The sequence below is a fragment of the Ixodes scapularis genome, unplaced genomic scaffold, assembly GCF_016920785.2.
Source record: "Ixodes scapularis isolate PalLabHiFi unplaced genomic scaffold, ASM1692078v2 PGA_scaffold4__175_contigs__length_147842914, whole genome shotgun sequence".
NCBI lineage: Eukaryota > Metazoa > Arthropoda > Arachnida > Ixodida > Ixodidae > Ixodes > Ixodes scapularis.
In genome coordinates, this window is record NW_024609879.1 from 129,053,728 (window position 1) to 129,078,813 (window position 25,086).

Genomic DNA, 25,086 nt, shown 5'->3' on the forward strand with positions numbered 1-25,086 from the left:
GTCCTCGGTCTTTAAGCGCCAAATATATGGTACCTTGAATGCGTGCTAGGCAGTAGGTTACATGGCATCTTCTAGTGGCACCTCGAGTCACTAGGTAGGTCTTCAGAGTATCACTCCCCTCTTGCCGAGAATCTCTTTATGTTTTTTGTTTTGGGCGGTTGGCGCAGCAATTGCCATTCTGGGTCCACTGAATTTCTGAGCCCACTCTGAATTATGGTCACACCTAGATCGTGGTCGTGCGCCATCGTGCCAAAGGCGTTTCTTTTTAATGCCGGCTTTCTTGGCCCTCTACACACAATCAACTGCACAACCTTTCTTATCTACACCAATCTCCAGAAAATAGTACCATCTTTCACACCTTTCTCATACTCAAAAATGACCTTTCAATACCGCCACCAGCATCGAAATTCAGTGCCACAAGTGGCAGCGTCTATACGCCATTTCCCCTTACGATGGATCTCGGCGGATGTCATAACCAATCCTGCACTCTGAGCGTGTCACGTTACTCGACGCACTGCGCTTACCGCTGTGCTTATCTAGAATGTCACGTGACACTCACGTGGCATCGGACTGGCTCCGACGACTTGTAGTGTCCGTCGCGGCCCGTCGTAAGGTGAAACGGAGTATAGTGGAGTCTCTATGAACCCGTCCGCTCATTTTCCTGCATCTTTCCATTTGAAAAAGCACCCTTTTGTACGAAAACAAACGAAAAAAAAAAAAAAATTATTTGAAAGTTCTGTTTTTAAAGGTCAATGAAGAATAATCTCTAATACAGCATGCTACACTGCAGGTGTAACAAAATGCCAGTGTACGAGAAATTGCCTTTACGAAACGACCTGTCACCACAAATTCAGACCGGCTCACTCGGAGTGGAGAGTTCAGAAACAAACTCCGCTGGCAGTGCGTCCCCAAGATGGGGGCGCACTGCCCAAAGAAAGGGCCTATGCCGCCCTTGGTAGCCCCAGAAAAGAATGTTGTCTGCCAAGCGGCTCACCCTGAGCGCTGAGTGTGTCCTCAGTCTCGAGCGCCCTCAGCTGCAGTGCCCCCTTCTCCTCCTCCAACTCCGCAATGCGCTGCTGCAGAACGGTCATTGCCTCCCCATCAGGTAGGTCCTGGAGCCATTGAGAAACAACAACCCTTCTCTTACCAAGCGACCGCGTCTCATTACGCCACAGAACTTCTTCTTTCAGTAGGAGCCCCTTCCTGAAAAGAGCGCTTAGCCCGAACATCCCATTTCTGGAGGGTTTTAACAAATTGGGACATGAAAACATTAAGACATATGGGGAAAATAACTTTTTGAGGCAGGTTACTTCTTTTTACGTCTGGGCCCTCCCATAGCTGAGATTTAATCTAGAAGTTCTACGCTGAAGAGAAGAGAAACACAATTCATTCAGCAAACTTGCCTAGGTGGCATATGGGGGAAAGTTGTTAATACTCAGCGTCAACCTTTTTGCACTACATTGTCAAGGCTTGCATAGTTTCCACAGCGTTGCAGCCCCGCATTGCCGTAAAAGCATGTGGCCTCGTCTTGCGTCTCATTCAAATGCGCTCGCACACAAAGATGCCAAACGAAAACGTGCACTCGCGCGAGTAGCTCCGACAGCGTTAGAGCACCGTGGAAACTACACTCGCATTGACAACGTGGCACAAAAAAAGTTTTTGCCGAGCATAAAAAGACGTGGGACGGAGAGGCGGCACGTAAGCCGGGTTATGTGGCATGACCTGTCACAAAATACCTGTGGTGGCACCGTGCGCAACGGTTACTTTGAGGCCAAAATCCCGCACAGAGAAGACGGATGGTTTGACGCGTGATTTATAAAGTCTTTTTTTTCCTTAGATGTAATCTCAACACCGCGAAAGTGTGTTGTCACCCAGTTCCAAACTTTCGATTTCACCCCATTTGTACATGTGTGCAAGTACAGCCTCTGGGTGCAGCCAATCTTGCCGCCGATGTGTAGACCGCCCAATAGTCGAACCTGGATGCATGATTGAATACAACTGTACCCTTCATATAATCGGCAACCTAATTTAAAAAATAAAAGAAAACATACAATTTACTCTTCCGTTCTCTCCTAAGCCTTTTTCTGCAGCCATCACCAGGGAGTGGCTTGCTGCCAGACTGGTGCCCCAGCAAAGCATGTTTCCCTTTTTGTGGCAAGACTAGCTTTTGGAGCATGGCTGCCTGCAAACGCCTATAAAGCGAAAATTTGGGGGAGAGGACGAGACGAGAGTTTAAGCGGGAACTTTGGAAAGCCGAGCTTCGGTTGGAATCATTAGTGGGTAAATGCGAAGCTGTCTACCCACTCCCCAAACGCATTACAACGCCGGTGTCCTTCTTTCTCGTTCGAACACATCCAACGAGTGCAGTGGAGAGGCAGCCAGCTTTGCGTCTACCCACATACCATTCCAACCAGAACTCGACGTTCTGACATACTGCGTGCTCTCCTCCTCCTCCTCCTCCTCCTCCTCCTCCTCCTCCTCCTCCTCCTCCTCCTCCTCCTCCTCCTCCTCTCTCTCTCTCTCTCTCTCTCTCTCTCTCTCTCTCTCTCTCAATTTCTTGCTGCAAAAAATATCACAAAAAAGAATTAAAATATTTAGAGCTTTTTCATTTTGTGAAGAGGGAAGTCCAGCGAAGCTGGCGCTCTGGTGGGATTTGCTGTCGGGCTGGGAGCAGCGGCAATGGCGGTTTCACGTTGGCGGCATGCCCATTCTCGATTCTGGGCGCGCTGATGCTCCTCGTCTGAACTCCAACTGATGAGGGCAGTGGCGCGATGTTCGACAGGGGGGAGGGAGATGCCGCGCGTAAGGAAGGCGCGCTCATGCGGCACTGGCCTCTGCGTCATTAACTGATCTAAAGCAAAAGCCTAAAACAAATGGCATCTTGTACGCACGTTCGTCAATGCTTTATTTTGGTTATTTACTTTGAATCTTTTATAGGAGGAAGGCGTGCGCATGCAGCGCTGGCATCTGCAGCAGTAATTGTACTAAAGCAAAAGTATAAAACAAATGGCGTCCTGCACGTGCATTCGTCAACCCTTTATTTTATTTACTTTGAATCTTTTATGTGGAGAGGGCGTGCGCGTGCAGAGCCGGCGTCTGCAGCATTAACTGTACAAAACTGTTGGCTTACGCTCAGTATGACCTCGGAGACAATCTGCCAGAACCTAGCCATAGACAGCTTCACCATAAAAACATTTTAACACGTTTGGTGACGTCCGGAATCTTGTCGAAGAAAGATGAAAACCCAAGGGGGGAGGCATACCTTTTTGAGTTCTGCGAGTTCTCGTTCGAGAACCTTGGCTCGGCGCCGCTCCAGCGCTCTGGCCTTGAGGATCCTCGCATCCGTCTCCCGAAGGGTTCCCTGCGCCTCTTCCAGGGCCGCGCTCTTAGCTTCCAGCTCCTTGTTCAGGGAGTCGAGCTTCTCTGCGAGACGACGGCCCACACGCACGGTTCTCGGTTGCTCTCTCCACAACATGCGGCCAGGCCAAAACCTAGCCCAAGCTTTGCGAACGCGAGCAATGCCATGTGACATCATCGAAGTACCCTCCCCTCACTAGTCCGCAAACTCTCAAAGTGGCACCTTGATTTTGCAATAAATCAAGTCGTTGTGTTGCATGTACGTTTAGCCAGCGGGAAGTAAGTCAGCCCCAGTGGGCACCCGATGCCTCCGTCGTATTAGATGGGAGATCTAGTTGGTGCAGTATGACTGCTAGCCTGGGTTCTTAATGTGCGTCATGCAGAGGCGACTGCGTGACAGCACATCGGTACGGTGCTCGTCTAGATCAAGACAAGCGGGAGCTTTCAGTCCACGTTGGCGGCAGACTGTGTTAACGCACCCTGGCTCGGAGCACACGGGGAGCTTTCTGCTCAAGTGCTCCGTAAAGCGGCGCTCCGACACACCCGGACACCGATCCGCTCGTTTTTCAATAGGTACTCCCTCGGATGAAAATTTCCAACTAGTTCCAGGTGAAACCGGTTGGAAACGTGTCAACCGGGACCGACAGGTTTCATCGCGTATATCCGCACGTCACCGCCAAAACAAATTGGAGGGTTTTAAGTGCCCACCCGTAGAAGGGTGTCCGGCACGCCCCAGTGGAGGGCCAAGGAATAATTTGGCCCACCCAAGGATCTTCCAACGCCAACCGAAATCTTGGTTACAGAACACCTCCGCTGCAATGGGCCTCCGGCGGATTGTGGGTGCCTTGGCGGAGATTCGAATGTGCCACAGCACCCCCCCCCCCCTCCCCCTGTCCCCCCCCATGGTCTGCTTCCTCTCGTTCGACGTGCCACCGTTTTGGGGACGGCTGCTATGGGAACTGCAGTGTATGCGGCGAGCAAGTTGTCTGCTTCTTGCACAAGAGCTCCGGTGACGTCAGAACAACGCCGAGCTCTGATTAGCGTTGATTGAAAGGATGGTGGGTAGACCTCAATGCTAGATGCCTTGAAGTCTACCCACTATTTTTTTCAGTCAGCCAATATGGGCCCTGCGTTCTGACATCATCGCAACCCCTGTGCAAAAAGCAGACAAACTTGCGTTCTGCATATTCTATGCAATACCTATGGTTTGAAGTATGGCAACTAGATGGCACTTCGCCGTGCTCCATGAAATACACAGCTTTGAAATTAAACCCTAGGTGGCGCTTCAAATTAAGAGAGGCGCACCGAAGGGGAGGCAGACTCACGGGAGTTCCACAACAGAGTCGATCTAGTAACGCTGGCCGGCACTTTGCGTCGGAGCCACCGAAGTGTCGCATGTTGCCGACAAGAGTGGGGCATCAAGGAGTCCCTACCTTGCACCACCCTGTCGTGCTCCGCCCTACCCCTGGCGGCAGCCTCCTGCACCCCGACCAGGCGCTCCTGCAGCTCTGCGTTGCGGGCGGCCAGCTCGAAGCGCGTGGACTCGACCCTCCGTACGGCCTCCTCGCACTCCTTTACCCTGGCCTGTCCGGCCGCGAGGTCCGCCGCCAAAGAGGCCTCCCGCTCCCTCCAGGCCACCTCCCTCTCGAGGAAGTCCCGCTGCAGGCGCTGCATCTCGGCGCGCGTGTCGTCCAGGTCGTCCACGGCCGTCTTGCTGCGCAGGCTCAGATCCTCCGTCACCAGCTGCGCAGCATGGCGCCTTTTTGAGCTACCCAAAATGCTGTCACACCTCGGGAGATGCCCCAACCCCCGAAAAATAACCCGCCATATAGGTATTTTTAGCTTGATCTGCTATTTTCTTTTAAACACCGAAAGATGGCCCACTGCTAGTAATTGTAGTGTTTGGATCAATGATGACCTCGGCATAAATGTGTCTAGTTAACTATGACGGGATATAAGCTACCGAACAATGCTGGCTGGGAAGTAGTCTTTTTTCCTCATTGTCTCTCGCCACAATAACCAGTTTGGCAGAAAACGCGATCTAAAAATAGCGCTTTTATTTTTACTTTCCTTGGTTGTACGCCGAAAGTTAGCCCACTCCCTATTTTCATCCGATTTAAGGTGGGCTATCTCTTGGGATATTACGGTAGGCACGTTTTCAGGATACCCAGCTTTTACTTTTTCTGGCGTGTTATTTATTATCTCCGAATTCAAAATAGCTATTAAAAAAATGAAAAATAAAGAGAATGCCAAAACCAACGTTCAAATATTCCCAAACTCCAGGGGGTGACGTCACACACTGTATAACTTGCAGGTCAATTAGACAGTCTAAAATGCTCCCTAACAAAAAAACTCGAGACTAGGAATAAATAAAATAACGTACAAGCACACACGCCATCTCAAATTCATACATAAAAATAATTCAGCAGCTCACATGCATATTTTCACCCTCGTAGTCTGAGGAAACATGGTATGTTGCGGATGCTTTTTTCGGCCTGCTGGCGTGGGATAATCCAGCATTCTCTTCACACCATGGAACTTCTTGTAACCCGTCGGGCACAAGCTATACTGCTTCCCTATATATTATGACATCTGACGTCATGTTTACAGTGTTGCCGGTAAAGCTTCAATAACTTTGCAAAAAAAAAACTTTGTGACTTGGGGTTACTAGTTTATATTATTGTGTCACCTGGGTGCTATAGTCCGTTGCAACTCAAGAAAATAGGGCGAGGGTAAGACGGGACGGGAAGTAGGAAGCAGATGGGCCGCTAAAGAGAGGAGTTGTCCCCCTCTCTTCTCCAGCATTCCGTCTGCTTCCTCCTCCTCGGCCCGTCTTACTCTTGCTCTACCTTCTTGAGTTGCAACGGACTATAGTTCAGATGTGTCGATTAATCTGCTGAACAAATTGTGAGGCAGATCAATGACTATCAAAATTTTTCGGGAACTTTAAACTGAAGGCAGCTTAAACACAGCGGCATCTCGTTAAAGGGAGACTGACAGGATATTTATGCTCGCCAAGGTTTTTATCTGTACATGACATATGAGAGCCCAACTACCCAGGACACAACTCGCGGCTCAAAATTCGTTTTCTTTCCGATCGAGAACTGGCCTGTTTGAGTCGTGCTCACTCTCTTCTCCGTGGTCATGTGCCGTTTTCTATGGTTGAGACACAACCACCAAATATCATCAAAGTCGTGGGTCACTGAAAGCACACACTCAATACTAAAAATAGACAAAAAATATCATACCCATTTTTTGTAGCTTCTAGAAAGCTGCAAATATGTTAATTGAAAAAAAAAAAAAAAAAAAATTAGCACAGTCACGTGACTTCTGATAAATTTCTCCTCCTCTATATTTCTTCTTCCTCCCCAGTCGTTTCAGTTTCGAGCAGTTGCATTTTTTCTTTATTAAAAATATATGCGAAGCTTTAACGAAAAATATTGATTGGGTACTCTTCTGACACCATAATAGATCACCTGGCAAAAAGTAAAAAAATTAAAAATTGGGGGGGGGGGGGGGGGGGGGGGGGTAGTTTCCTCTTGAGTCGTCTGTAATGCGAGTCTTTCATAACAAGTATATGAAAATGCATGCAATTACTCAGTTTGTTCACGAAAATGTAGTCTACATACTTGGTGCTCTTTTTTTAAGCTTTACAGTCTGCTTTTGAAAAAGCCATGAATGCCACACCAACGCGGTCTGCTAGCGGGACGTAATACAGGAGGCCAATCAATAAAATGAGTCAATTAACTCATATTTGTTAATTACCAGTGCTTTTTAATTAGGAAAGGTGACACTTCCTTTGCTTATACTTACGATTTTCGTGTTTTCAAATAAATCCGAAAAAATCTGAAAAACACTCGGTAATTTTTTCATCAATTCGGATTTATCCAAAGAACTTTGAATTTCGAGATTACAATAAAATAAAAAGCAAAAAAGACAACTCTTTTCTTATATCAACCTTATAAGAGCACAGGGCCAGTGGTCCAGAGGAGGTGCCACTTGAGTTTCTTTTGAAATCTCAAACTACAGACAAATATGGTTTGCCTTTTGGCTCATTGAGGTTTCTTTTTTGACAACGGGTTATGGTACCCAAACTTTATTGCATTTTTTCCTTTTTGGAAATCGGGAACACATTAAAATATACTCAGTATGTCCGAGAATTGAATATCTAACAAAAATAAACTCCGATAAACCCTGAATTTTCAGCAAAAAATAAATTCCGAAAAACAGCCTCAGAATTTCACGAGAAATAAACTCTGAACACACGGAATCCTAATTATACTCCTTCTTTGCTGACACTTATTTTCAATTATAAACTTGATTGGTGCCCTCGAAAACTACCAAATCAGTCAATTTTTTTTAACACTTGAAGAGCATAAGAAGCACTTCGGTGCTAAAAAGTTACCGCTGGTGCAACAGGCGCGAGAGGCTGCTGGTGCTAGAACACACCTGCGTGACTTTTTGTTTCTTTTATCAGCTGCTTTTTTACCCTCGGATCGAGACAGAGTCAGCCATCCCACCCGGGGTGTTCAAGACCGCAACGCGACGAGCCTGCTTGGCACAAAATGGCAGACCACCACAACGGAGCTCCAGAGCCGTAGGGAATAGCACATCAATGCTTCCTCTCTCTTTCTCCAGGGATACCTAATGTAAACGGCGTCAGTGTGCCGGAGATTGCTCTCATCGTAAGCAGTCGCTAGTGACTGCTTACGATCACACTCTACACAATGTTTGAACCAGCTTTCTAAGCCGGTTTGGTGTTCTTCCTTTCTGCAAATTCATTGAAAACCTTAAAGGGGCACTCAAGCGGATTCTGGGATTGTCTATTTACGGCGACAACTCAATCGATGAGCGCTAAGCATCCTAAAAAACCCAGAAATTACCCTCATAGGTGGCAGATTTTATGATTAAAAATATAATCGAAGATTGTGACATGCCCCTATTTCTGCAACTTAGAGCAGACACCATTGGGCGCCGTCGGACGGCGTTTTAAAACAATAATTGCTCTGTTACGACTTCCATACCCCATGATTTGACGTTTTTGTCAAAACATAATGCACACCGCACGTAAAAAGAGCAACAATAGTAACGCTGGAAATCTCCACGCAACTGACTTCTTTCATCGGTGAAATTTTGTAGAGGTGGTGGGCACCCCAGCATGGCCCGTCCCTGAGAGAAAATAGTGCCTGCATATTTCTATTGCTGCGAGTTTTATGAGGACAGCTTGCCCTCTAAAAGTGGTCATTTTTATTGTCTAAAGCTCAACAAACAATATGCCGTCAAAAACAAGCTTCTACAAAAAGACCTTGAGTGCCCCCTTAAGATACGACACCAGTATACAGATGCATCGTCCCCATCAAGCAGCACGTGCTTTTTTAACTAAGGAAAAAAAGAAAAGTCCCGTCAAATGCAATGCATAGTTGACGCTTTCTCTCTTGGGGGAAGACGAAGGTGCGACAGCACTCGATTGTTGACTCCCTCTCACGTGAAAGAGTGTAAGCAAAGGTGACATTTTCTTTGCTTATGCTCCTTCTTTGCTGACACTCTATTTGTCAATACCCTCCCATGTTGACACCCTCTTTGCCTAAACTCCCTATGTTGACACACGCTCACTACCTTACTTGCAAGGGCATGACTATGGTGCCTCGAACACATCTCGGACTGGTGCGTTTAGCATCCCATTCCGCCCACGCATCAGAAGTGGTCCCGAAGGGGCAAAAATAAATGATGTCACAAAAACCGGAGTGTTATGCTGTCCGATGTCACAAGCCCTAGTGGCTGGTGCAAGAAGTGCCGGTAAAGAGTAAGAGCAAATGTGATCGCTGCTGTCATCACGGCATCCCAACTCCTGGCTGCCAACTTAGAAAGCAACCCCCAACAGAACAGGAGTCTGCTACGTCTCCCCCCCCCATTGCTGTGGAACCGCCATGATTGCCGCCGGCTACAGCTGTGGTTCTCAACCATATATGTGTCGAGGACCCCTTGAGGACCTGTCAAAGTGATGGGGACCCCATGCAAGCGGGGGAAGGGAAAAAGGGGTAGGCATAAAATAAGACAACTTAATTGCAATGCAAAAAATGCATCTTCACTGTTATAGACAGGAGAAGTGAGAAGCATCGAGTAAAAGGACAAATGGATGGATAGACAGTAACGGCTATACCCTTCATAACGGGCAGTAGCTTGCGCCACCTAGCCAGGGTCAACAAAACACTAAATGTTTCTTCATGAAAAGACGGGGGGGTCGAAGGTTGAGGCGAGGGCTTTGCAGGACCCTTTTTGGGGACCACACAAGTGTGAGACGCATTCCAAGCACCATAGGCATGACCAACGCGACCAAAGAAGGTCATTAAAGAGTTCCCATATGTAAAGTTTGCCCTTTGAAAAGTGTACGGCTGGAGATGAAGGCAGCAAACCGAGTGTACCTGCACTGCCCTGGTGCGTGCCTGCAGCACCTGGTCCTTTTCCCGGAGGCTCTCCTGGAGATCCAAGATCCGTGCCTCGAGGGCTTCTGCCTCCCTGCTCAGCTCCAGGATCCGGGAGTCCTTGTACACCATCTGGGCGTACAGCTTCTCCCTGTCCTCCTGAAGAAAGTAAGATTGACAAAATAGGCCGCTGGAAAACACACTTTTTTTCTTCTCCGGGACAGCTTGGAGCTTTCTTTGGCTCTCATTTTGGAAAGCTTAGCTAACGTAATTTGCTAGAAGTGGAGAGTTGAAGGAAAAACAGCAAGGTTAACAGGTGCTCAAGTCGTAGCCAGAATGTGCCCAAAAGTAGCACGAGTGGTCGCTAATTCGGGACACTGTGGTCCCTGCATGTGCGTTTGTCATGCTTCACTTAAAACACGTAGCTGATGACGTGCAATTTTTGTCCGAAACTCGCAACTAGCAGATGACACGTGCCTAAGGCGCTGGCAGTGCCACCATCTCGAAGAAACAAACACGGTATCAAACGCACTCCGCCATACAGCCTCTATGGGAAGTTCCACGACCAAAGCAATCTATAGTCTGTCGCAGGTTGAGAACAACAGAACAAGTTCCTCCCACAAACCCCTCCACATCATAGCAGAGCGAAAGCTCGAATGGAGGAGAGTGGAGAGGAGAAAAACGCCAAATATGAGGAGCCAAGAGCTCTTTCGGAAGGGCTCGTCCTGCTTTAGTTAACCTGCAACAGACTATTACATTGTTTGATGAGGACAGGGTGACCCCAGGGCCTACCTGGTGGGGCAATTCTGCCTGGGAAGTCGCAGGCCGCGCTTCGGCAAGCGCCTGGTCCCTCTGCAGCAGCTGTGCCTGGAGCTGCTCCACCGTTGCCTCAAGGGCCCTGTGTCTGGCCTGGGCATCTCGCTCGCTCTTCTCGAGACGCTGTTTGGCCTCGTCCAGCTGATGTTTGAGCATCCGCAGCCGGCCCCTGTCTGCGGCCTCGGACTGCGCGGGAGACGATGGCCCGGAACCGGCTTCGCCGCCTGCATCCTGCACCCGTAGTCTGGATCAGTTCCCATCGACCCGAGGGATGTACTTAGCAGACTGGGGACCCTTTCCGAAATTCAGCATTGCCACTCTGGTCATTTGTCAGCTGAATGCCGCCAATGCCTGACACGAAGAGTTAAGCTGTCGCAATCCGATCCAACCGCAGGGCTGTATGAACCTTTTCCAAGATCCAGAATGGCCGCTCCAGTTACTACCATCATCATCTTCTTTTCCTTTTTTTGCTAGATCCAGTCTTCTACTTTGTGACTGCCCAAAATAAAAAGTTAAGCTTCCACAATCCAATCCAATCCTATTCAATTTTGAATATGTCATCTGTGCCCATACTATACTCCGCTTACGGAGCTGGCCGACGCTCCTGACTTTGAGCTGTGCCTTTCTAGCACGAGCGCTCATTCAGCAAAATAATGTTTTAAAGTTGCAATCTTGTGCTCTCGTGCTTGCTGCATTGGTTGCGCAGCCTCAGCTAAGAAAAGCAATTAGTCGCTAGTTGTTTATACAGCAGAAGGGTTAGTCTGCCAAAACATGGCGACATTGTTACCCACTGTTGATGAGCAATTTAGCCAGTGCAGTACAACCGCTAGCCTGGGGTCTCTAACGTACACCACGAAGCAGTAATACATGATTGCATGCCGATACGCTGCTCATCCAGATTGAAACGGACAGGGGTGAAGGACTGAACCCAGGATCTCTGGCTTCTGCAGCGCGAGCTTTTGCTCCATGTGCTCCGAGGTGTGCACTGGCCCACTCGGCCACCAATCCCCTGCCTTAGCTAGAGGGTGCGCGGAGTATAGTGGTGGCTTTCTGGTGGCTGATAAAGAAAGAAATGAAGACGTGCACCCGAACGGGTTGACAGGAGGCCAGTGCATTCTACAATTGGTGAAAGGTCAAGAGTTCAGGGAAGCTCCTCCGACCTTCTTCCAGTTTAGCAAAACGAACGCTGGAGATAAGGTTGCCTCCTTTTTTTAGCGTTCGCTCTGCTATAGTGGAAAGGGGTGGGAGGAGTTTTCCCTAAACTCTAAACCAGCCACTGATTATATACGTTGGCACAATGTGACACGTGAATTGCATCAGTATTAATTTCGAACAGGTGTTCAGCCAGTCTGCAAATGCAAGCTCTGCTTTGAAGCTCTTCAATACAGTGAATTTTATCAAGGGTCAAGTCAGCATTTTATACATATTATTTGAGAAAGAATGGTATAGTGAAAAATGCATTATCGTTTGCCAGTGACATATGAAAGTGACGGTGCCCAATAAAATGCTGCATTTTGATTGTCACCATTAGTATGGCCAAAGGTAAACTGCTTTTTAAGGCACTAGAGGGTGCCGAATATTTTGGTGGAAATGGTAGCAGAGATAGCTGAAGGTGAGCACGGTTGCAATTAAGGTTGCAATTAAGCGTGCTTGACTTGTTGGCTTGACCCAGTCACCACCGATCGTGAAGAACAGCAGCCTTCACAGATATCTGCTGTTACTGCATGATCCAGGAAAGCCCACTCTGACCAGCTGTGGGTTGCTCAAGAAACGAAACTCTAGGGGAGCCAATTCTTTCCAAAAAAAGAAGTTGCCCAGGTGCGATCTCGAAAACTTCCATGGTCTAACCGCGAAGAAGGGCTAGATAAGCTCACCGTTCCTGGAGAAGACTCGTGTGCTTTCACTTGATGGGTGAGCTGCGTTATCTTGGCCTTGGATTGGAGCTTCAGCTTCTGGAACTTGGCAGTTGTCTCCTGCAGAGACGTGCATCTATGCTCATTCCATTCCAGAGATATATGGGCACAAGAAGAGCCAAGTATACCTGGAGCTCCTTCTCTTTCTGCTGCAGAATCTGCTCGTTGGCTCTGACGATGTCCTTGAGCTGCTGGATCATCAGATCCTTTTGCTCTAGCTCCTCCATGGTGCGTTGGATGTGCCTGTAGCTGTAGAGCGTACTACTCTTCAGAACGTTGGAAACTCCATCAGACACGGGCAGTGGTCCTCGAGCGGTTGCGGGAACGGTGAGGGCAGAGATATTCAACTCGACCTAAGCTCTTAGGACCGAGCTGCCCATATTCCTGGCTGCGTTAAAATAAAGTTACCCACCACCATCCATCGCCTTAATGAGATGTACGGGCAAACGGAACTGCCAGCGCGACTGCCGTACAAGACGGTGAGACGATGGAGAAAATATGGGTCAATTTAACGCGCGCGCGAACTGTGCTCAACTTCGGTCGAATGATCCGATCTTGTTTTATATTTTTGATCGTCTGTTTATGAGCTAGTGGAGACGACGCGAGATCACAAAATGCAACGGGTCATGCTTGAAACGCGGCGGAAATCAAATTCTTTAAAGCCACAGCCAGAAGAAAAGTTAAGGGTGACTGGTGCTTTGGAACGAAGACAAGATGAAGAGAGCTGTCTACGTGGAACGTCGGGCGGGGCACCCCTGTCAAGGCGTTTGAGATGATGAAACAGAGTCAACTACGAACACATGCAGAAGAAGGCATTGAGGTGTCCGTTATTACCTAGACTTTTTTTTTATCAACACCTCGTCATTCCAAGGAAGTTGAGATTCATTCCTACGTGGCCGCCGGAGAGCCCCCAGAAGACTGGAAACATGGACGTCGCCATGTTTATTTTCTCACGTGGCTTTGGTCACGTGCTTCCAGACAAAACGCAGCGGCTTGTCGAGTGACTTGAGACTTGACTTAGAACAGTTTCGATTTTGATTTCGGACGCGCATGGAGCGCACAGGGCCGGGGCTTGTGGGAAATAGAAAAAAATATGGTTCACTTGCGATTCTGAAGGGCGGAAACTCCGGATGTGTTCCAAATCTTACCGAAATGGATCCGAGGAACTCCGGCGGGTCGTGTCACGTGACAACGCAGATTCTTCGCCACTCCAGCGTTCCGCCTGCTTCCTCCTCCCCGGCCTTCCTTTCCCTCGCTCACGGTGTAGGAAGGCCCTCGCCCTACCTTCTAGAGTTGCAACGGACGCAAATGTGCAAAAGCCTTACCCTGGACTGGAGTAAGATAGAAAAGAGGGTAAGAGAGAATTTGTGAAAGGGCTGCCGGCGCTTTCCTCCTTTCCTGAGTGGTTAGGAGAAATCAGTGTTTCTTAGTTCGGTTGTTTTCTTCGCGGTTTCCTCAATTTTATTTTACTTCCAGGTGTAATTAGAGTTAGCAAAATCAATGAAGACAACCCTTGGTAATCGGGACATCATTGTTCGGTAATAGGCTGCACGAATAACAACGAAAGCGCAGAATATTATCGGATGACACTTGTATCATGCACGGGATCCGACAAGGCAACTGCGGCTGCAATGTCTTCAAACTCCGTTGTTTAGCAGGGGCTCTAAGCTAGACACTCGGCGAAAAAGTCGCCAAGAACTCTGACAGCCGCGATTGGCCAGCGCCAAGGTCAAGCGCGGCGCGGTCAGAAATCTCGCCGACATGCTCGCCAAATGTCCAGCTTAGGGCTCCAGATGACAAAAACCTCCGGCGGCAGTGGGTTGCATCCGAAAACAGAAAATAGTTTTCCCCGGCGCCATCCTCTCGATGCTCGAAACATCTCATGAATAGAGCGCGCACAGAACTTACCGCTGTACCGTCGACGAACATGGGCCATGCTCTCAAGGCAAGTGCACGTTTTCTTGTGATAACTGCTGTTTCAGCTTGTAACTTCTCGTAACTTAATTTATCTTAAAGGGACACTGGCAGGGTATTTATGCTCGCCAATGTTTTTATTTGTACATTACATATGAGAGCCCAACTACCCAGAAAACAATTCGCGGCTCGAAATTCGTTTGAGTCACGCTCACTCTCTTCTCCGTGACCACGTGCCGTTTTCTATTGTTCAGACTGGAGCCACTAAATGAGTTGGCGTAGCTTATTTAGTGGCACTAGTTCAGACATAACCACCAAATATTATCAAAGCCGTAGGACATTGAAGGCACACACACAATATTAAGGAAAGAAAAGAAATATGATATCCATTTTTTGTGGCTTCTAAAAAGCTGCAAATGCGTTGATTGGGAAGGGGGGGGGGGGGGGGGGAGTATCACAGCCACGTGACTTCTGCCACCTCTCTCCTCTATATTTCCTCTTCCTCCCCAGTCCAGCTTCGGTTTCGAGCAGTTGCGTTCTTTTACTTTATTAAAAATATACGTGACTCTGTAGCAAAATATTGATGGGGTAGTCTTCTGACACCTATAATGAATCGCCTGGCAAAAAGTAAAAAAATACATTTTGGGGGTGTCATGAGCAGTCTTGAATAGTGACGCGTTACTGTAACTTTGTTACTTTTCTGGTAACTTTTAACTGTAACGAGTTACTTTTTAAAATGTAACTTGTAACTGTAGTTCTATTACTTTTTTCTGAGGTAACGATGAAAGTAACGACATTACTTTTGTCGTTACTTTCCAGCGTTTTATGAATACTATATCACTGAACGAGGTACAATTTAGTTAGTGAACAAAAGGTTTGGGCACAAACGAGCTGGTGGGGGTTAAACATTTCGAAAAAAAAAACAAAACAAAAACGAGACTGGGACAATAAGGGACGGACACACACAAAGTCTCAAGCACAGCTGAATTTTATTTGACAACGAAGGGTGCTTATATAGGCGTCAAATCCTACACAAATCAAAAGAGGGGGAGAAACCCACACAACACAAAAGAGACGAAAGAAAGAAAGGGATACCCGTGCCACAAGCAGTACAAAAAAAAACAAAAAAAAAAAAACAAGTATTACAAGAGAACTGAGAAGTGGTGAGATCGTTTATACAAAAACAAAAGCAAAGTAGGACTAAGGTGCATTAGTCGTTTATACAAAAACAAAGTAAAAGGACTGAAGTGCATTAGTCCCCAAGAAACCCCAACACTAACAGGAAGGACGCAACGAACAAACGACCAGAAAACAATAAAGCGAAATTACTTAAAATCGGACGAAGGCCTCAACAGAACAATTGACAAACATGTAAAGGCTGGCATAGTACGGTTTTCAGCAATGATTACAGACTGAATCGGTTGACTCCGTTTGCTTCCGCCAGAGCAGGATGCACTAAAAAACACAAGGAAAAAGAGGTCAGTTGCGTGTCGGGAGTAGTATACAGGATCCCGTTTGATTGCGGATTATGCTACATGGGACAGACCAAGCGCTGCATAAACGATCGTCTCACCGAACACAAACGTTGTGTCAAAAACAAAGATCCTTATTCGGAAGTATCAAAACATGTAGTTGAGTGCAAAAATTGTCTACCCAACTGGGACTCAACAACAGTCATCTTATCAGAAAAGGATGATCGGAAGCGTTTGATAAAAGAATCTATAACAATCATGAATCATGGAAATGCGGTAAATAAGCCATCCCTCAGCTTGCAATCGCCCAGCTTGCAATCGTCTATACATCATACAAAAGATAGTCTGCATAAAGATTCGAACGCGAGCCACTGCGAGATCCGTGCTTCAAGTGCAGCATGGCAATGAGTCCAAGGATAACGATTGACACGCGCGGCATTCGATCCACGGATGTTGCGGGGACCCGTGCTTAGAGCCCGCAGAGTGAATTATATCTAGGCGATATGAGATTATGAGAGAGACTGGACCAATGTTGGGTGCGACCAAGGGGTGCGCGCGCATCGAATTCAGCGGTTTCTGCAGCAAAAGAACGTAGAGCATTGCTTGTTTGAAGTTAGTTACACAAGCATGGCGTCCGCACGCACGTTTTCGCGGCTCCGCTTCTGCCTTATTTTTGTTGCGCTACTCAAGCTACGTCTAGACGACTTCACGGGCCTCGAGACTCATGAGCGTTCCAGGCATCCCCTGACCCGTCTGCAGACCTACCCACCCCTCTCCAGCTGGGTTGCCGTTGGGGCTACGACGTCGCTTAGGCCTAACCGGCCGGGCTACTCGCCGGATCGCCGTCGGTCCTCCGCCGCTGGCTTCACGATGCACACTCCTCGTCACCACATCGTCTGGTGCCTGCTTCTCGCAGGCGATATCGCTCCCAACCCGGGTCCGCAGCAAACTATTTGCGCCTGCTGCACGAAGCGGATACGGGACAACCAAGCCGCTCTCTGTTGTGACACTTGTGAGGGGTGGTTTCACCGCGGCTGCGTCCACATGTCGCTGGGACAATACCGTCGACTGGGCTCCTGCAGCGATCCGTGGTTGTGCATGGTGTGTTCGCTGCCGCACTTCTCGGACGATTATTTCGACGTCCCTAGCAAAGCTCCAAGCCCCCTTTTACCGTCGCCAACCCCCGACATCGCGGACGGCCGTCGGGTCGTTGCCGGAAACCAGACCCATCCTTCTGGTGTCAACAAGGGGTTGACGCTATGGTACACTAACTGCCGTAGTGTCAAAAACAAGATTTTCGACGTCCAAGCCACTGTCGCATCACTCGCACGTCCTGCCGTCATCCTCCTAACCGAAAGCTGGCTCGATCCCGGGGTCCACGACAGCGAGCTCTTCGATCCCTCTTACACGGTGTTCCGGAAGGACAGACACGGGAAGGGTGGTGGTGTACTCATCGCAACACCGTCCAGTCTCTGCGTTAATCGCAGGGAGGATCTCGAGTCCTCTGACCTCGAAGCTGTCTTCGTGGAGATGTTCCTCCCGCGTGGGACTGTTCTGCTTGCTTGTGTGTACTGCCCACCCAATCGCCGCGAAGAATCGTACTCACTCTTGGACGCTTCGCTCTCTCGCGTGAGATTCGAGTGCTACAAGGATGTCGTCCTCCTTGGCGACTTCAACTCCCATATTGACTGGTGGAGCCGCCAAGAACCTTATCCTAGCGACCTCACCGATGATATCCTCCTTGACGTCACATCTGCTGTGGGCCTCCAACAAGTGTGCCGCTCTGCCACCTACCTAGCCCAGCTTGCGCAGGGCCGTGCCTCATCATTTCTCGATCTGGTTTTTACCACAGACATCACTCGGATGCTCTCCTGTGACGTGTATCCTGGCCTGTCCGGGAGCGACCACCAAGCAATAGAGGTTGAGTATGCCACTTGTCTCCCTCGGAAAGGCCGGTTCGCACGAACTCTGTGGAACTTTTATCGGACCGACCATGCCCATATGGCTAAGTTAGCCCATCTTGCACCCTGGTGTCTTACCACTGGGGACGATTGCGCTGACAACTACGAACTCTGGTGCGACTTTGTTGGCGCCATCCAGAAAGAATGCGTGCCCTGCTCGCGTAGTTCCACGCGAAGGAAGAGGTCCCCTTGGATCACCCCCGAAATCAGGAAAATGGCTGGCCAGAAACGAGCCCTCTTCAAACGTGCCGCTCGTACAGTGCCAGATTTCACTTCAGAGTGCTAAAGATTTGCAGCGCTCAATCAAGTCTGCCATCTCTCGTGCTCACAGTGCTTACGCCCACACCATCTCTATGAAGGCAAAAAAGGACCCTAAGCTGTTCTGGCAGTATTTCAATGGGCTTCAGTCTAGCCGACAGCATCCCTGTTTCTCCAGAGACCATCACCCCATCACGTCCCCCAGGGACATAGCCCAACTCTTCGCTTCACAGTTCTCCTCTGCTTTCAGCCACAACTCCTCTACTCCAGATCCCGACCTTCTTGTGCAGACTATCGAAGCTTCCACCTCCCAACCTGTAACCTGCCTTCCAAATTTGTGCTTGTCTCTCGACGACCTGCATGAAGCTGCCCGACTGATCCGGCCCTCCCACTGCGCTGGGCCTGACCTGCTCGCCCCTACTTTCATCAAGTCCCTATTCCCTTACCTATCTTTCTCCTTGCTCTCACTTTTCCAATCCTTTCTCGACCACTCCTACGTGCCCTCCGCGTGGAAGAAGGCCCTTGTGACACCAGTTCACAAGGGTAAAGGGAAACCTCTCAACGACCCTTCCAGCTACAGGCCCATCTCTATTACTTCTATCCTATGCCGCACTTTCGAACGCACCATCAACCAGCACCTTCTTCGCTTTCTGGACAACAACGGCCTTCTTTCTGCCTCCCAGCATGGTTTTAGGCCCAACCTAAGCTGTGAGTCAGCTCTCGCTACTATTGTTCACCACATAAGCAATAACCTGGATAACCGTTCCCCAACTGATATCATTCAACTAGACCTGTGCAACGCCTTTGATTCCCTCGACCACTCTATCCTCCTCCAGAAAATTGCACAATCCGGTATTCGTGGCCCCCTGCTGCTCTGGCTGAGCCGCTTGCTTATCGGTCGCTCCCACCGTGTATTGTTCCATGGGAAGGCCTCCGATGAGTTCGCTGTCACCTCAGGGGTACCCCAAGGCTCAGTACTGGGGCCCACATTATTCCTCTTGTATGTGAACGACATGCCTTCATCGCAAGAGTCTCTGCTGGTGCAATATGCAGACGACACCACCATTCTGGCCCCAGCAGACGTACCCTCCTCCACGCCGGGTGTCCAGTCTCTCCTGGACCAGATTGACTGCTGGCCAAGAACGAACTGCCTCTCAATTAGCTTCCACAAAAGTGCTGCAATGCGAGTCTCCAACAGCCGTTCCACCGTTCCTCCTGCATACTACTTGTCAGGCTCTCCCATTCCTAGTGTTCAGTCTCTCCCAATCCTTGGGGTTGTGTTCAGTTCAACTCTGGACTTCTCACCTCAGATTGCAGACACTGTGTCCAGGGCCCGGCGGACTCTTGGCTTTGTCACACGTGTCTCAAGGAACTGGGGACATGAAACTTTCCGCGCTCTCTACACTGCCTTAGTCCTGCCTCGTCTGGAATACTGCTGCTCCGTGTGGGGACCCTTCCAGGCTCACCTCATCGACAGGCTGGAGGGCGTGCAGCGCCGGGCTACTCGAACACTTCATTCTCGGATGTTGGGCCGGCAAGCTCCTGTGCCGCCATATGAAGCTCGCCTTAGGGCCCTTCGGTGGCAAAGCCTCTGCCACCGCCGGACAGTGGCTCGGGTTGGGCTCCTTTGTAGGTTGCTCGACGGGTCCATGAGTGATACCCACCTCCACTCATGCATCAGGATCGGGAAGCGATCCGGGCAGCCAGAACTCCTGCACGCCCGAACAGTGCGCCACTCGCACTCCGTACTCCCCGCCGCCCTCAGAGACTTTCTTGCGGCCCCCCTGTCGATTCGATCTCCACTCCCCAACAACCGTGACGAGTCCGCTGCCTTGCGCCGTGCATTTTCGCGGTCAAAGCACCTAAACTGATTCTACGCCATGATCAGTGTTCGGTTTCATTTTGTTTTTATTCGTTCTCTGTTATTGTTGTTTGTTGTGTTATTTCATGCCCCGGGTGGTTGGCTGACAGGCACTCTAGTGTACGGGCTCTCGCCTTTCTGTCATCGCCTCGCAAGCCACCCGGGGTTACATTGCTCTTGCAAATAAAGATTATTATTATTATTATTATTATTATTATTATTATTATTATTATAATCTCATACCCAGGCTCTTCTGAAGAGAGGGGCTGCACATAAACAACTCTAGCTTTTAACAGCCATATTGGCATCAAAGTTGTTCTTGGGGCTTTGTGACTACGAATTTCTGACGTTCTTGCACTACGACATGTGCAAAGGTTTCTAAAAAAAAAAAAAGAAAAGGAGTCTTGCTAAAATCACAGCTCCCCTACTGTGTCATGGCATCAGAATAAAATAAAATGACACATGGCGGCGCCCATGGAGCAGTGCATACGGCTCTGAGTGCATACACTGGTCTTCTGACCAAGAAGCTCCTTCGTTACGGTGTAATTTCAAGAACAATCTCTCCTTCGCAAAACTTGATGACTTAACGGGGAGGAGGAGGGGGGGGGGGGGGGGTCGCAGCAACTTCCAGTGACGATATTTTACTGCGGCTCATAAATTGGACCCGAGCATTGCGTGAGCACTCGATTTGGGCTCGTGCTAATGCATAGCTCGACAAGCATTCGGGTAGCTGGCCCGTGTTCAATCGCTGCAATGACGACAATAGTCGAACCATAACAATATCTGGAACTCGGCGCGTGTCCTGTGCTTTGCCAACCCGATAGCGCGTGGCCATGATCAACATTGGCGGCATACAATCGGCTCCAGATCACGTGGCCGCTTGCTCTGCTGCGAGTTGGGAGAGTGAACGCTGCTCGTTTTTCTTTCTTTCTGCGACTTCTATTGCGTGTGGTGAAAAACGAGCACGTGTTTGAAATCATGGCCTATAAGACGACAGCTATTTTTGCAGCAGCAAACAAGAGTCAGGTCCTCATGACAGTAAAGACAATTTTCAGCAATTCATTTTTATTCCGTCTCACCGTAACCTACAAACGCTCATCACACAGATAATGTACGAACGTACAACCACCAAGTTCGTGCACACACACACATAGAACACATAATCTGCAGCACCTATCGCAAGCTGTTAAAATGTCACTCGAAGCTGATGAATTACGACGCCACTTTGTTGCACTTGTCCAGCGATGAATGGGAAGTGTTGCAGGATCCGCACAAAGATGGAATTTTAGGTGAAAACGGGTGGTAATGGAATACGAGTCACTTGTTCTTATCACAGTGCGACAATTATATTTTACGCATTCGCAAGAATCTATACGCACATCGTCACGAACGGCACCCTAACACGACACGAGCCCAGAGTGTCGAACCGATATTTTTATCGGTTCGGTTCGGGTTCGGGTTCACGGCTTTCGGTTCAGTTCCGGTTCAGTTCCGGGGCGAAAGAAATAACGGTTCAAACCGGTTCGAACCGGTTCGAACCGGTTTGAACCACTAAATTGAGAATATATAGGGTGGTTCAAGTAACGAGGCTCGATCTAAAATGGACTGTAAATATCGACGCCTGCACGTAGCCATCTAAAATTTCCGTCAAAGGTGTATTTCGGAGGTCGGTTTTTTCTTGTAAAATTACAGAGCGTAGTTCTCTTTTAGTAAAAAAATAGGGCCACGAAACTTGCCACGATCTACGGCAGGCAGTAACGCAGACGACAGGGGTCCAGTAGCAGGCTGTGTCTGCCGTTCGTATTGATAGATGGCGTCGGGAGCAGCGTCTGAAGGTGCAGCCGACCAGCGAAAGATAGCAGACGACACGCAGACGAAATCCGTTGGCAGCAAAAGCGCCGCCGTCATGCAGACGCGTCTTTTTACTTTCAGTTTTGCTTTTATTGTTCGAATTCATTTTTTAACCGAAGGTACATTTCAAAAAGATTATATTCATTTTAATAAACCACGGTGGTCGTGAGCCGCCGCGATTAGGAGCTAGCGCCATCTATCAATACGAACGCCAAACACACCCCGCTACTGGATTTGGTCGTCTGGGTCGCCGGCCGCTGTAGACCCTGGGAAGTTTCTTGGCCCTATTTCTTACAGAAAATGAGCTACGCTTTCTAATTTTACAAGAAAAAACCGACCTTTGATATACACCTTTGACGAAAAGTTTAGATGGCTACGTGCAGGCGTTGATTTTTAGGGTCCATTTTAGATCGAGCCTGGTGACTTGAGCCACCCTAAATTTTCCGCGTTGTTCGGTCAATAGGCACTATTTACACCGTGAAACTAACTACTGTAAACGACATAATTTTTGCGAGGACCTAATTTTTCAGAATTTCGCGAATCGCCTACAATTCGCGAAAAATGGGCCCCGCGAACACTTTTCGTAAAATGTAAACACATTGGAATTTATATTGAGATTCCACCGCGTCGCGAAAATTACGACCCGCGAATTATTTCAAAACTTCAGCTTTGACCTAAATCGCAAAATGTTGAGCCCAGAAAAAATAAGTCGTTTACAGTATATAGTTTTTTTTTTATTTTCTATCGTTTCTTCAAGCCAGTTTTATTTTTACGTACCAAAATTATAAAATTCTGTTATTTATTTCTACGCAACAACAAAAGAAAATCTACATTAACAAACAAAATGTCGTGCTTATACGACTCAACATCCCTTCGTTTACCAGAGTCACATATATTTTACCTGAATCGAAATGTTTTAGGGAAGTGAGGTAGGTTACCTAAAATACCCGTAATTGGTGCAACTTTGCATCGCAGCATTAGAAGTTGAATCGTGGTTTTATCCTTAAACTAAGGAATTAATTACAGTGTATAAAATCATGACATGGGCACCTCGTCGCCATATATACCATATGTGTTTTACGAAATACGTTTCACAGTATATATATATATATATATATATATATATATATATATATATATATATATATATATATATATATATAATGACGACACGACTGTGCTTAAAGCAATATAATTTTCAAAATGTCACGAAAGCCACAGGACAAGCCCTTCCAGTCTATATTTTATAGAAACACTAAGCGCCAGTCGCAATGCTTATTTTTCTAACCAGCATTGTTTGCTCTCAGCACCGTGATGCAGGCGACGAATCATGCAGAAAGGAGTGACTGAAATTTTTCACTCTAATCTATAAGCACCTTCGTATTGAGATCGAATCTGGCCTAAAACAGTGCTTACCCAAGGGAACATTTTCTTATACAGGATAAACTGGCATAGCCTGGATGTTGAGGTTTGTTCTTGACAAGATGCCGGTCAATTTAATTTGCAAATAAGCATCACCCTCGCTGATTGATGATTTTTTGGTAAATAGAACAAAGTCGTATTTCATGCTCTACTCGATTTGGAAGCTACTTAATTGGACAGTTTCTGACAGTTTTCTTGTGTAATCGTCATAGTTCCACCATTCGTCCCAGTGTATTTTGTTTTGGTCCGACCCACAGACAGGTAAAAGTTCTGTTCACCACATAAAAAACGGGATAATAAACTTGCATATATCTGAGAAGTTACATACGCGTGAGGAACACGTAGTTATTTAAATTAGCTTCAAAATCAAAAATTTATTTGAAGCTTTCCCAAATCACCTATAACGTGTCTATCGAGGATAAAAGCGCCGAGAAACATTTGCGAACATATTTCATATAATTTGAAGGTGCATTTACTTATATATCTTTGAGGTGAGGATCTTCTATTTATGTTGCCAAATCTTCAGACAGGAATTAAATATATTTTTATTATCATTGTTAAATTTGACTTTATGAAGTTCACATAACCGCCTGAGACCGACACGGAAGGACGATACTCGAAAATACGCCAGCTGTCGAGTCTTCGGAAACGTGCTTTTGTTAGCTGTTTTGCAGTGTAAAATACTGGGTTGCAGGGTATGCCAAAAAAGACTGTGGTCACATGATATATCGGAAGTAAACTACACGAAATGTGCAGAAATAAGGAGATGACAGGTAATTTTTCTAAATAATCCCTTACACAACGCTTTACTAAAAAAAGAGATGCAAAGAAATGCATAAAAGGATATTCCTAATTAAACATAAATTGAGCGCAGAGCAAACGAAGATTCTTAGAATCCTAAAATAAATCACATTTGGGCCTCGGCTTGCCTCAGCTCGGAACGTCGCGAGATACTGCCTCGAGAAGCTAAAGTTATATTCGGTTTTACGTGAACTTGTTTTGGGACCTTACTTCACGACTCTGTCCTTTGTCAGTCCTGTGCTCCAACATTTCATTAGGCTGCCGTATATCATTGCGAGATTGCTATAAATACCACACAACTTTACACTTTGGACGTCTACTGCTAGTGTTGCAAAAGTCGCACTTCACCAGAAAGCTGAAGTGTTTAACGTGGTTTGCACGTGACGTGATCGCACTATCTGCTGGTGGTCCTTGCCACTTGTTCTTGCTGAGAAAATCAAATCCGGTGGGGCAAAATGCACGCTGCAAAAGGTTCGCGCTCAGTGCAAGCTATAGAGGCGGACATTTTTCTTGTTGGTGCATCGTCGTTAGGCACGGCGCGAGTATCTGGCACGACGAAAACGTGCTTTCTGGCAAGAGTGTTTTTGCAAATAAACGTTGTACCAACTACCCATCTGTCACTATCGTTTCCAAACCACGCTTTCTGGTCTGCGCCGAAAATGCGGGGCGGAGGAACTTAAAACTACCCCCCTCCCCCCTCCCCACTCTTTTTTCTTTTTAGTTGCTCCTCGAGAGAATGCAATTTATTCCTCAGGGATTGCCTGCTCCGTATTGAGTGGTGTTCATTCGACAATCATATTTGCGTCACTTGTTAACAGTAATTGTTCCTTGCTTTTACTTTGCACCAAACTGTGAAGTTTAAACAAAATACAGGGGCGGTCGAAACTTGGTGAACTTGAGAACGACACTTCTGTGAGACTTAGAGCGGCTGCCAAGATAGGATCTTTCTTTTCAGGTATCCCTCCCCTACACACTAATAGTTCTATGTAACGTTGGACAAATACGTCACATTTAGACCTTTCAACACTTCTATTCTCG

At 47.7% G+C, this 25,086-nt stretch overlaps 1 protein-coding gene and 1 pseudogene across 1 annotated transcript in view; one reads left to right on the forward strand and one right to left on the reverse strand.

The window, feature by feature from the left end:
• LOC8042664 (golgin subfamily B member 1) overlaps positions 1-13,421 on the reverse strand; it is a 41,514-nt gene extending 28,093 nt beyond the window's left edge. Inside the window, exons 1-8 of the mRNA XM_029975518.4 lie at positions 13,343-13,421; positions 12,637-12,757; positions 12,470-12,568; positions 10,572-10,826; positions 9,780-9,938; positions 4,791-5,100; positions 3,263-3,423; positions 995-1,112 (exon numbers count right to left, since the gene is read on the reverse strand). Of these exons, the coding sequence (XP_029831378.2) occupies positions 995-1,112; positions 3,263-3,423; positions 4,791-5,100; positions 9,780-9,938; positions 10,572-10,826; positions 12,470-12,568; positions 12,637-12,735 (1,201 nt within the window). The 5' untranslated portion in view covers positions 12,736-12,757; positions 13,343-13,421. The remainder of the gene's footprint in view (positions 1-994; positions 1,113-3,262; positions 3,424-4,790; positions 5,101-9,779; positions 9,939-10,571; positions 10,827-12,469; positions 12,569-12,636; positions 12,758-13,342) is intronic.
• A 3,161-nt stretch (positions 13,422-16,582) lies between these two features.
• On the forward strand, positions 16,583-19,985 carry LOC120842592 (annotated as a pseudogene).
• The last annotated feature ends 5,101 nt before the right edge of the window (positions 19,986-25,086 follow it).